The sequence below is a fragment of the Macaca mulatta genome, chromosome 16, assembly GCF_049350105.2.
Source record: "Macaca mulatta isolate MMU2019108-1 chromosome 16, T2T-MMU8v2.0, whole genome shotgun sequence".
NCBI lineage: Eukaryota > Metazoa > Chordata > Mammalia > Primates > Cercopithecidae > Macaca > Macaca mulatta.
Genome location: NC_133421.1, coordinates 62,371,657 through 62,384,937, shown reverse-complemented (window position 1 = coordinate 62,384,937; position 13,281 = coordinate 62,371,657). Strand labels below are relative to the sequence as shown.

At 43.9% G+C, this 13,281-nt stretch overlaps 1 protein-coding gene across 2 annotated transcripts in view; it reads left to right on the top strand.

Annotated features, from left to right (window-relative positions):
* Nucleotides 1–27: 27 nt before the first annotated feature.
* The window catches only part of KPNB1 (karyopherin subunit beta 1), a 35,029-nt gene continuing 21,775 nt past the window's right edge, over nt 28–13,281 (top strand). Inside the window, exons 1-6 of one of the 2 annotated variants that reach the window (XM_028836413.2) lie at nt 28–407; nt 509–567; nt 2,810–2,992; nt 8,039–8,239; nt 9,300–9,452; nt 12,008–12,067. In XM_028836413.2, the coding sequence (XP_028692246.1) occupies nt 368–407; nt 509–567; nt 2,810–2,992; nt 8,039–8,239; nt 9,300–9,452; nt 12,008–12,067 (696 nt within the window). In that variant the 5' untranslated portion in view covers nt 28–367. Of the gene's footprint in view, nt 408–508; nt 568–825; nt 1,489–2,809; nt 2,993–8,038; nt 8,240–9,299; nt 9,453–12,007; nt 12,068–13,281 lie in introns of those variants that run through there. The other variant, XM_077971342.1, reaches the window with a different exon arrangement.

Below are 13,281 nucleotides of genomic sequence, written 5' to 3'. Positions count from 1 at the left end.
GTCCGGCCCGAATATCCCTCCGCCTTCCTCCCGCCCTCGCTCCCTCCCTGCGTGCCGCCTCTCACTCACAGCTTCTCTTCCTTCTTTCTCCCTCCGCCTCCCGAGCACCAGCGCGCTCTGAGCTGCCCCCGGGGTCCCTCCCCCGCTGCCAGCAGCCCATTCGGAGGGAGGAAGTAAGAGAAGAAGAGACTAAGGGGAGCTGGAGCGACTACCCAGAAAGAGCCGGTGAATGGGCTTGTGGTGACCCCCGCCCCCCACCCCACCCTCCCTTCCCACCCGACCCCCAACCCCCATCCCCAGTTCGAGCCGCCGCCCGAAAGGCCGGGCCGTCGTCTTAGGAGGAGTCGCCGCCGCCGCCACCTCCGCCATGGAGCTGATCACCATCCTCGAGAAGACCGTGTCTCCCGGTAGGACGCAGGAGCCGGGGGTCGGGCTGAGGTGATTGGGGTGGGGGAGGGGAGGCCCGGCCCCTCTGACCCCGCTCCGTCTCCCACTTTCCTCCCCCCAGATCGGCTGGAGCTGGAAGCGGCGCAGAAGTTCCTGGAGCGTGCGGCCGTGGAGAACCTGGTGCGTGCTACCCCGCCGCGCCCATCCCGCCGCGTCCCCATCCCCTGCGTGCGGGGCCTTCCCGCCCTCCGGGAGGCCCAGGCCTCGGGAACCTACCCCGCCCCATCCCGTCCCCCTCCCCCCCAACCCGGTCCAACCTAACCCCGCCATCGGGAAGCCGGTGGGTGTGTCCCGCCCCGGGCCCTGCGACTGGCCAATGGCGGGGCGCGCCGGGCTGCCTGTCGCCCAATCATTGCGCGGCCTGAGGGCGGCGGTGCAGCGGGAGGGAGAAAGAGGGAGGGAAGGGAAGTTAGGTTGCGCGGCGCTGCGTGTTCAGCAGAGGTGGGGGTGGGGGAGTCAGGCCTAGGGGCCATGTGGAAGCTCTGGGCCCGGGTGCCCTCCCTGTCTGACCCCGGCCGGCTTATCCTTCCTGTCCCGTGGCCCCTGTGGCTCTCCCCACCTATTTCCTAGAGCTCTGCCCTTTCCTCGCTACCTTGGTGTGTGCTCATGGCCAGGCCTGGCACCCGACTGCCTCTTAACCCATTTCCACTAATATTTTTCCCTCTTCTGCCCGGTTATTCCTCTCGGGGTATTTTCTTTTTCTTCCTTTTTTTTTTTTTTCCTTTCCTTCTGACCTGGATGAATAGAAACCTAATCACTAGGGATCTGCACCCAGACAACAGTCTGAGGCTCATCTTTGAGATCGGGCCTGTTTCCTGATGAAATCACAGAGGAAAGTTACTCGTTTTTCATATTTTAAAATTTAAGGGGTCCGGAGAAAATGAAGCTAAGTCCGCTAGAGACTGGTCCTTTGTATAAAAATGTAGGATGGATTGGTTGAAACAGCCTAGATGCCAGTTAAGTTTCTCTTTGGTGTCCATCTCCTATTGGGAGATGGGGTCAGAGGGAAGGATTGGATGATGCTTGACATCTTTGAGAAAGGTAATAGGAAATAAGTCTGAATAACATTGTAACCATATGTGTTTCTTTGTGTTATATAGGCAAAATGTCAACATCAACAAAGTGACAAGGCTTATTTTATACAGGCTGCCTTTGAATGATTTTTTTTTTGTTCTTCATATGTGCCAATTTTTACAACTAACCTGTTTATCCTTTCCTAGAATAGATTTTTCCACTAGTATAGGCTGATAATTCCATTTAGGGTATTATTCCTGTTTCTGCTTTTGCTAATTTTGCAAGAAGCTTTTTATCTTATTCCTAACATTCTTAACATTCTTTAGTGGTACATAATTAATAAAACTTTTAAGAATTATCTTCTGCTGTGATTGCAGAACTTGTTAGCAGTAAGAAAAATGTATCTGCTTTTGGCTTTTCCTGCTAACTTTGCTGTTTGGGCACGGTTTTTTTGCTGGAGAGAGAGGTGTGTGTGTTAAATTTTTAAACAAAGGGAGTAGTTTTTGAGGCCTGTGGATTACAAAAGGTTACAAAAGAACATGCTTTTCAGGGATCCACTGTATTCCTCAACTAAAGTCCAAATGTATAGGAGCAAGTAATTGTTGATTATTAGATACAAAGTTATTTTTCTTGAACAGCTTGCCTGAAGATTTTTTTCTTTCACTTTTTCCCTATTTCTAAATATCTTACCAATTTTCCTTGTAAATCTGCTTTTTTCGTTGTTCCCTTTTTGCTGAGTGCCCACAAATAAAACGGAGGATGAGGCTCCTAAGTTTGTTTAGGCTTATCTATATTTCCCTCTCTCATAAAAGATCACCTCCTTCCATGGGATGAAAAGCTACCCTGCTGCTGCCATGAGATGGAAAGTTGGATCATTCTTTTGGGACCAAGGTTTTTGAAATTTAGATAAACAGTTTTATTTTCTACCCGCATCGTAACAGCCATTCATTCAAGTACCAGACATTATTAAGAATTCTTGGGACACCTCGGTATACACAGAAGACTAACTACTACCATACTCTAAAACCTTGCAATTCAGGGAGTATAACGTGACAATTTGGGTACTAGGAATGATTTTGATAGGAAAATCTGCAATTCCTCATTAAGTGCTAGGCTCCATGAGAAAGGTGGAAGACTTCCTGTTATATACTAAGTAACATTTTTATAGAAGTCTTGTAGTAGGTATTTTGTGGTTTCCTGAGATGCTTATGATATACCAAAAAAAAATTAGACATTAGTTCCCCCCCCCACCTCACCCCTCCTCCGGTGGTTCAGTGCTCCATAAATTATTCTCAGTTGTGGAAATTCCCAAGATAATTTTATTTACAAATTTATCTTCCCTTAACAGCCCACTTTCCTTGTGGAACTGTCCAGAGTGCTGGCAAATCCAGGAAATAGTCAGGTTGCCAGAGTTGCAGCTGGTCTACAAATCAAGAACTCTTTGACATCTAAAGATCCAGATATCAAGGCACAATATCAGCAGAGGTGGCTTGCTATTGATGCTAATGCTCGACGAGAAGTCAAGAACTATGTGAGTAACACTCATCTGTTTGGTTATATTACCTAGAGAACAAGAAATTGCTTTCTCAGATCTTTTGCTATTTGCATGGGATAGAGCTGACAGTGTGATAGGTTTCTGGGACTTGAACTTCACCTAAAGATAAAAATTGTCTTTGTCTTAAATCTTTCTCAACACAGCTTGTCCATTCCCATTGATGGATTGGAATTCTTTTTAGATGATTGAGGTAGGCTGCAGCAGCTTGGGAAACTTTAATTGTGTGTCATAATTTGTAAAAATCTGTTTGACAAATGGGAGTAGTGTATAAATTGGTGCTCTATACCCACATCACTTAGGGAATTTGTTAATACGTATTTCCCAGCTCTCCAGAAATTCCGATTTGGTACTTCTGGAGTACAGCTCAGGCACTTTTTTGTTTTTTTTTGGAGGCGGAGTCTTGCTCTGTTGCCCAGGCTGGAGTGCAATGGCATGATCTTGGCTCACTGCAACCTCTGCCTCCCGGGTTCAAGAAGTTATCTGCCTCAGCCTCCCAAGTAGCTGGGATTACAGGCACCCGTCACCACGCCCAGCTAATTTTTGTATTTTTAGTAGAGACGGGGGTTCACCATCTTGGCTAGAGTGGTCTTGAACTCCTGACCTCATGATCCATCTGCCTCGGCCTCCCAAAGTGCTGGGATTACAGGCGTGAGCCACTGCACCTGGCCAAGGGATGTTTTTTAAACTGTCTCCCCAAGTGATTATCCAGTCAACCAGCACCTGGCTCTTGTTGAACTTCTGCTGTTTAAATCTCAATCTTTGGCCGGGCGCGGTGGCTCAAGCCTGTAATCCCAGCACTTTGGGAGGCCGAGGCGGGCGGATCACAAGGTCAGGAGATCGAGACCACAGTGAAACCCCGTCTCTACTAAAAATACAAAAAATTAGCCGAGCGCGGTGGCAGGCGCCTGTAGTCCCAGCTACTCAGGAGGCTGAGGCAGGAGAATGGCGGGAACCCGGGAGGCGGAGCTTGCAGTGAGCCGACATCGCGCCACTGCACTCCAGCCTGGGCAACAGCGTGAGACTCCGTCTCAAAAAAAAAAAAAAAAAAAAATCTCAATCTTTGCTGGTTTAGCATGGCACTATGTGGAGTCAGAAGGAAAGTTACATGATCTCTTGGGCCTTGGAGGCCCAAAGAGTTTGTGAAATAGGAGTGTGACGTTAATGGTGTTTTATCTACTTAGCCAATTATAAAAAATCTTTCTTCAGAAACACTTGACTTTTTTCCCAGGGCATTTAGAGTGGGATGAATTTTGGGGAGAAAAGGTGATGAATTTTGAATCATGACATTCTTGTTACTGTCTTGTTGAATTAGAAATTCATAGTTCTAAATGAAGCAAAGGACTCAGAATATATGGACTGGTGTTTTGTTTTGTTTTTTTGCTTGCTTGTTTGTATTTTTTGAGAGGGAGTCTTGCTCTGTTGCCCAGGCTGGAGTGCAATGGCGCAATCTCAGCTCACTGCAACCTCCACCTCCTGGGTTCGAGTGATTCTCCTGCCCCAGCCTCCTGAGTAGCTGGGATTACAGGCGTACGCCACTAGGCTGGCTAATTAATTTTTGTATTTTTAGTAGAGATGGGGGTTTCACCGTGTTGGCCAGGCTGGTCTTGAACTCCTGACCTCTGATGATCTGCCTGCCTGTCTTCCCAAAGTACTGGGATTACAGGCGTGAGCCACTTCGCCTGGCTGTTTTTAAATTAAGTTCTTTAGTGATCTGTCTGACATGGGTAAGGCACAAAGAGGAGTGAGTTAAATACCTGTGCAATCATCATTTTGTCCTTGGTATCTGAGTGGAAACTAGTAGGGAATTCCTACATATGTACTTGTGCAAGTCACGGTTATGCACATCATACTTGCTAATTCCTGGTTCTAGATATCAGCGTTAGGTAAAGTAGTGCCCTGTAAGGCAACAACTTCTCTATCTAGTTGTGTACCTCCTTCTGTCACCAATTTTGCATACCCATGATAGGGAGCCAGCTTATTAAATCCAACTTGGTTTCAAATCTTTTTGGAATATGTAGAGCTGTTTCTATTCATGTTGGGTCTGCTTGTGTAATAATAACATTTTAATTCCTTCTCTCTCAGCTAAGTGACATAAATGGAAGTATATTCTATCACTGGAAATCTCGATACTGATAGTGCCCATTCAGTTTCTCATCTTCTTAAATTACACACTAGTAAATGGGATAAGATGTAATTGGAATTGGAATTGGCTTATTTTTTGGCACATCACTCTTAACACCAACCTTTAAAAAAAACAAGTGGGCGCAGTGGCTCATGCCTGTTATCCCAGCACTTTGAGAGGCTGAGGCGAGTGGATCACCTGAGGTCAGGAGTTCGAGACCAGCCTGGCCAGCATGGCAAAACCCTGTCTCTACTGAAAATACAAAAATTAGCTGGCTGTGGTAGCGGGTACCTGTAGTCCCAGTTACTCAGGAGGCTTAGACAGGAGAATTGCTTGACCCTGGGAGACAGAGATTGCAGTGAGCTAAGTTTGTGCCATTGCATTCCAGGCTGAGTGACAGAGTGAGACTCCGTTTCTTTAAAAAAAAATAAATAAATATTAGATAATAATTTGTATAGGCATGGTTAAGCCCTTGGGCATGGGGAAAAAAAAGGCTAACAGTTACCTTGGCCTTTTTCTCTTTCATAGCACAACTGATAATACTAAGTTTCACTGTCAGTGATCTTTTTTGAAATCTGGATACTGGGACACAATTGAGCCAGTTTCTCTTTTTTGGTAATTGAATATTACTATTAAGGTTACCTCTAGTTTAAACAGAAAACTTTTAGTACCCAGGAGTTGGACATTTGTAGTTTCTTAATCACCTCAAGTAATATGGAGTCTTCAGAAAGCAATCTAAAGGAAAAAGGTAAAAGTAGAATGGGATTCAGTGCACTCCACATATGTACTAGGATATGATGTAGTGCGATGTGAAGGCACCCTGGACTTGGGTTAATAATATCCATTCAGCCTCTGGCATTTTGGACAATTCACCTTGTTTTTCCCCCTTGTTCCCTCATGTCTTTGACATACAGTTTTTGTCCATTCTAGCTCTGCTGGTCCTCCAGAGCAAAGCCTTTCATTCAACGTCAATCAGAACTGTTTAGTGTTGGGTAGAGCTGATGGGGGTGGGGGCCAGGGATGATGATATACCATATAAGAAGGAAAGGGGGAGTTCATTATTGGTACTAGCTGCTGCAAAGCAGGATACTAAGTGATCCAACCCAGTCAGCAGAGCTGGTCTAAATATCTGGCAGCTATTCTTTGTCCCGTATTCATGCCAGAACAGTTAACTGTTTGCCTTTGAGTGGACTGGTGATTCTTAGTGAGTTCATTGACTGAATTAGCTGATCATGGTAATGATTAACTCTAGGTCAATTGTGACTTCATCTTTTATCATACCTGTGCCATTACCCTTTACATAAATGGTGGTGTGGTTACCATGTCAAGCGAGACATGTTTAATGACAAGTGGATCTTGTTTTGACATCTGGCTAGATTCTGTCAGTGGTAGAGAGAACAGTTCTTTGATTCTTGGGCAAACAGAACAAATCCTTTCAAATTGGAAGTTATATAAAGATAAGTTCATGGGTGTTATTAACATCAGCAACTTTGTTTTTGTATTTAGTGATGTTGTTACTTGACCAAGGCCTTTCTATGTAAGTCACCCAGAGTGCTGGGTTGTCAGTGATTAGAAGGAAAACGTTTTGTTTCAGCCCACGTCTCATGAGTGAGATCTCCTTGGATCAGGTTAGATAGTGATCTACTGTGAATCAGACCCACCTGAATGCCCCAGAACTAGCTTCATTCTAGTGTCCATGTCTGTCCACAAAATGAGGTTGTTATTGTTATAAAAGCAACAGTGAGCCTGGAAGATGAGATTTGTCCCCATCTCTCTCCTTTGCCATTTACTGCTACCTTCCCTTGTAACTTCTGGTTTCCCATCTTGTGTTGAAGGTTGAAGTGAGGTGTGTTATTTTGGAGAATTCCTTTTGGAAGCAGGGGATGACTGGTTTTATTTCTAGGTTCTGGGGCAGTGTTGATTATGCTGATGTTGCTACTGTGCTGGATTTTTCTGACAGCCTTTTCTGCTTCTCCATATTATAGATAAGAATTCTGAGGCCAGGCACGGTGGCTCATGCCTGTAATCCCAGCACTTTGGTAGGCCGAGGTGGGTGGATCACCTGAGGTCAGGAGTTCGAGACCAGCCTGGCCAACATGGTGAAACCCCGTCTACTAAAAATACAAAAACTAGCTGGGCATGGTGGCAGGCGCCTGTAATCCCAGCTACTTGGCGGGAGGTGCTAAGGCAGGAGAATCTCTTGAACCCGGGAGGCGGAGGTTGCAGTGAGCCGAGATTGCGCCATCACGCTCTAGCCTGGGGGACAAGAGCGAGACTTTGTCTCCAAAAAAAAAAAAAAAGAATTCTGAGACAGCTGCCTGGGCGCAGTGGCTCACACCTGTAATCCTAGCACTTTGGGAAGCCAGGAATTTGAGACCAGCCTCGGCAACATAGGGAGACCCCCATCTCTACTAAAAATCCAAAAAAGTTAGCTAGGTGGGATGGCACGTGCCTGCAAGTCTAAGCTACTTGGGGAGGCCTGGGAGGTCGAGGCTGCAGTATCGTTTTGCCACTGCACTATGGTTATGCTACTGCACTCCACCATGGACAACAGAGTAAGGCCTTGTATTTCCTTTTTTTTTTTTTTTTTTTTAAGAGCCTGGACAATATGGTGATGCCCTGTCTCTACAAAAAATAGCTGGGTATGTCTGCATATCCACCCCTGTAGTTCAGGTACTCAGGAGGCTGAGGCGGGAGGATAGATTGCACCATAGAGGTGAGGCTACGGTGAGCTGTGACGGTGCCACTGCACTCCAATCCGGGCAATAGAGTGAGACCCTGTCTTAAAAAAGAAAAAAAAAAAAGAAGAATTCAGAGACACTAATATAAGAAGTGTGGTGGTGGGCAAAATGTGGTCAAATAGTGTTAGAAGTTTGTATCTTTTGTCTTTTTTGGTGCAGGTTTTGCAGACATTGGGCACAGAAACTTACCGGCCTAGTTCTGCCTCACAGTGTGTGGCTGGTATTGCTTGTGCAGAGATCCCAGTAAACCAGTGGCCAGAACTCATTCCTCAGCTGGTGGCCAATGTCACAAACCCCAACAGCACAGAGCACATGAAGGAGTCGACATTGGAAGCTATCGGTTATATTTGCCAAGATATAGTAAGTGCTTGCCTAATGTATCTGGTTTATATACCTCTGATTGCCTCTAGCTGTGACATGAATGATATTGGTACTACCTTATTGAATCACGAAGAAAGCCAAGCTAAATTGCACAGTGTTTTGAAAGTAAGACTGATTTATTTCCCCTAGGCCTCTGTCTTCACATTACTAATCATGCCCTAAAGTTAAGAAACTTGATCACAAACTGAAAACAGAAGTTCATGTTTGAAGAGTCTTAGATTCTAGACTTACAAAATGAGGATATTCTCATTTGGAGCATCCCTGACCAATCCTTTTTCTTAAGATCCTGAATGTACCATGATTGTTGTGGTGCATTTTAATTTACTACATTACGGAAAGTTTTGCCAACACTTGATGTAGTTGGTTTAGCCACTGGAGACAAGGTATTTTAGATGCAGCCCTCCCAGCACTGTTGTTCCTGATGAGGTTACCACTCTTGGTGTCTATTTTAATATATAGACTTTATGAAACACAGGAGCCCACAGCACTTGACCTGGACTTAGACTCCCTAGATATGCCCAGGTGTTGATCCTTGGCCTTGGCCCTTAAATGTCCTGAAGCTTTACCATAGAGTACAGATGGCCTGGAAAACACCAACAGACTGCCATCTCCATTTGCACAGAAGGGGGAAAAAAGCTAATATTTTAGCTCCTTATGGCAGTCTTCTGGGGTGGATTGATTCTAACACCTTCCTCAGGTACCAAAATCCTCAGATGTTCAAGTCTGTTATATAAAATGGTATAGTATTTGCATATAACCTATGCACATCCTCCCATATACTTTATACTTTAAATCATCTCTAGAATACTTACAATACCTAATTCAATGTAAATGCTATATTAATAGTTGGTATACTGTATTAAGGGAATGATGACAAGAAAAAAAGGTGTACACGCACCTTTTGGTGCAGTACAAATGCAACCATCCATTTTTTTTCCTCTAAATATTTTCAATCCATAGTTGCTTGAGTCCACAGATGTGTAACCCATGGCTGCAGAGGGCCGACTGTATATTCATTGCACTTCTTTGCTTGTTACAGGACCCAGAGCAGCTACAAGATAAATCCAATGAGATTCTGACTGCCATAATCCAGGGGATGAGGAAAGAAGAGCCTAGTAATAATGTGAAGCTAGCTGCTACTAATGCACTCCTGAACTCGTTGGAGTTCACCAAAGCAAACTTTGATAAAGAGGTAAGTTTTTTCACAATAAGGTATAGATTCAGACAGTAAAGGATGAAGGAGTTAAATGTAAGTTTTTTGTTTTGTTTTCTTAAGTTTATGATTTAGAAAGTACCACCTACTTAGAAGTATTTGTTTCCAGTTTAGTCCAGTTTGTATTGTGTGAGATATGCCCATGGAGTGTTTGCCATTTCTCATCATGCTTTTGGAAATAAAGTGTTTCTAAGCTTAAGTTTTTCCTTTTGCAGTCCAAAGCGTGGAATGTTGTTGGGTTTTTTAAAATTATAGGGCATGGTGGTGCATACTTGTACTCCAGCTACTTCAGAGGTTGAGGCGGGAGGATTGCTTGAGGCCAGTTGTTCAAGGCCAGCCTGAGCAACAAAGTCAGATACAGTCTCTTAAAAGAAAGAAATAGGCTGGGCACGGTGGCTCAAGCCTGTAATCCCAGCACTCTGGGAGGCCGGTTGCGGGGGGAGGGTGGATCATCAGGTCAGGAGTTCGAGACCAGCCTGACCAACATGGTGAAACCCCATCTCTACTAAAAATACAAAAAAATTAGCTGGGCGTGGTGGCGTACGCCTGTAATCCCAGCTACTCAGGAGGCCGAGGCAGGAGAATCACTTGAACCTGGGAGGCAGAGGTTGCAGTGAGCTGAGATTGCACCGCTGTATTCCAGCCTGAGCAACAGAGCAAGACTGTCTCAAAAAAAAAAAAAAAAAAAAAGAAAGAAAGAAATTATGGTATGTACTATATACTTTGGTTTACTTTGGTTTCTTTTAAGGTTGTGTAAATCTTTTGCCTTGTACTAAAGATTTTGGGGAGGCTAGGTGCTGGGGCTCACATCTGGTAATCCCAACACTTTGGGCCATCAAGGCAAGAGGATCACTTGAAGCGAGGAGTTTGAGACTAGCCTGGGCGATGTAACAAGACCCTATCTCTAAAAAAATAAAGATTTCTGTGGAGAGGAACAACTGAGTTTTTAACCAGCTTTGTGAGCTCTTGTGTTTACAGGGCTTATAATGGAAAGAAAAAGAATGAAAAATGAAATAAATAAAAATTATGGCAATTGGTCTGTTTTATACCACCTTAGGAAGGTGTTTTTAAGAAACAGGATATAGCCAGGTGTTCTGGCACATGCCTATAATCCCAGCTACTTGGGAAGCTGAGGTGGGAGAATCACTTGAGCCTGGGAGTTCAAGGCTCAAGATTGCACCACTGTACTTCAGCCTGGGCAACAGAGCAAGACTCTGTCTCCAAAAAAAAATACATATGTGTGTGTGTGTGTGTGTGTGTGTGTGTGTGTAGATATATGTATATATACACATGTATATGTATGTGTATAATATATATGTAAACGTTTTGTGTGTATATATAATATGTATATAAACTTTTGGCTGAAAATGCAATGAATAACATAAAACTTACCATCTTAAATCATTTTTAAACGTACAGTTAAGTAGATTCACATTGCTGTGGAAACAGTCTCCACAACTTTTTCATCTTGCAAAACTGAAACTGTACATACTGAACAACAACTCCTCATTTCCCCTTTTCTCAGCCACTGGTAACCATCATTTTACTTTCAGTTTCTATGTATTTTACTACTCTAACAAAATACCTTACGTAAGTGGAATAATATAATATTTGTCTTTTTGCAACTGGTTTGTTTTAATATGATGTCCTCGAGATTCATCTAAGGGGTAGCATTTGTCAAAATTTGCTTTTCAAGGGTGATTAATATTCCATTGTATGTATATGCCACATTTTGTTTATCTAGTCGTCCATCCATGGCCATTTGGCTTGCTTCCACCTTTTGGCTATTGTGGGTAATGCTGCTATGAACATGGGTATGCATGTGTGTCTTTGAGACTCTGCTTTCAGTCCTTTTGGGTAAATACCTACAAGTAAAATTGCCAGGGTCATGGTCTGAAAGTATTTCTGTATATATGTTTGTTGACACTTTAGCTGGCTTTTTACCATTTCTTGACTTTGGAAAGTCTGAAACCCCAGAGCAAATGGCAATTCTAATTGATTAAAAAACTGGATTTTTCCTTAATAGATTTTGGAAGATTTAGGAGGGTAGCACATAAAGTTCATTACTCTATTCTCCCTTTTCTCGCCACATTTGATGTGAATTTGCTACCTCTCAGAAAACAAATTTGGTCTCTGAAATAAAGCAGATGTTTTGAATTCTCTTATATTTTAACTATAAGGAAATTGATTTTCCTACATGTGGATTTTTATCTTTTAACCAACCATTTTTATTTAAACCTCATGACCTACATTTTTCTGTTTCCTCCCTGAAGTCTTTGTTAGTGAAGGTCATCTTGGAGATTAAAAGATTAGGGACCTCATTGGAGGGCAAGTCACATAGCAGACACCGAAGGTAAACTCTTTATAGCCTTTATAGTGCGGTACCATCTCAAGGGAGAGTGGCTTGATTGTACCAGGCAGGGCTGTGTGGGGCCCTGAGGGAGCGAGCGGTTTTCCTTGTAGAGGGAGTCTGGAAATCTTCCTATGTACAGGTTATGCTCTCCTAATTCTCTTTATTTTTATTCTTCCTACAGTCTGAAAGGCACTTTATTATGCAGGTGGTCTGTGAAGCCACACAGTGTCCAGATACGAGGGTAAGTATAAGGGTAAGGTTATGTGAAAAATCTGTCTCACATCTTTCCTAGGAAATGTCAAATCTAATATAAGTTTGAAATATTGGGAATCAGTTGACTTCAGCAATAAGGTTTGATTGTTACTAGTAATTAATATTCTGGCTGGGCATGGTTGCTCACACTTGTAATCCCAGCACTTTGGGAGGCCATGGCAAGCAGATTATCTGAGGTTAGGAGTTTCATACCAGTCTGGCCAACATGGTGAAACCCTGTCTCTACTAAAAATACAAAAAAATTAGCTGGGTGTGGTGGCACGTGCCTGTAGTCCCAGCTGCTGGGGAGGCTGAGGTATAAGAATTGCTTGAGGCCGGGCGCGGTGGCTCAAGCCTGTAATCCCAGCACTTTGGGAGGCCGAGACCAGGAGATCACGAGGTCAGGAGATCGAGACCATCCTGGCTAGCACGGTGAAACCCCATCTCTACTAAAAAATACAAAAAACTAGCCGGGCGAGGTGGCGGGCGCCTGTAGTCCCAGCTACTCAGGAGGCTGAGGCAGGAGAATGGCGTAAACCCGGGAGGTGGAGCTTGCAGTGAGCTGAGATCCGGCCACTGCACCCCAGCCTGGGCGACAGAGCAAGACTCTGTCTCAAAAAAAAAAAAAAGAATTGCTTGAACCTGGGAGGCGGAGGTTGCAGTGAGCTGAGATCATGCCACTGCAAACAGAGTGAGACTCCATCTCAAAAAGTAATCATGATAATTAATATTAATAAAAACATTGGAGAAGAGGGAAGAATTGTAATGGAGGTTGCCATCCTCTTAAAAAAGGTTTAAGGGGCCAGTGTGGTGGCTCACACTATAATCCCAGCAATTTGGGAGGCCAAAGCAGGAGGATCACTGAGGTCAGAAGTTGGAGAACAACCTGGGCAACATAGTGACACCATCTCTACTAAAAAATATACACAAATAAACAGTTAAGGGAGAAGACATTTTTGATCAGCTTTGCTACTTCATTGCCGTAGGTTATTCAAGCCGTTTCTACTAAAAATATATGTATACACAAACAGTTAAGGGAGAAAAAGTTTTTGATTGGCTTTGCTACTTTATTGCCTAGTGATTTGCTACTTTATTGCCAACAATCACTTATTCAAGTGATTGTTTTCCACTCTAGCCATTAAAACAGGAGGCCGAGACGGGCGGATCACAAGGTCAGGAGATCGAGACCATCCTGGCGAACCC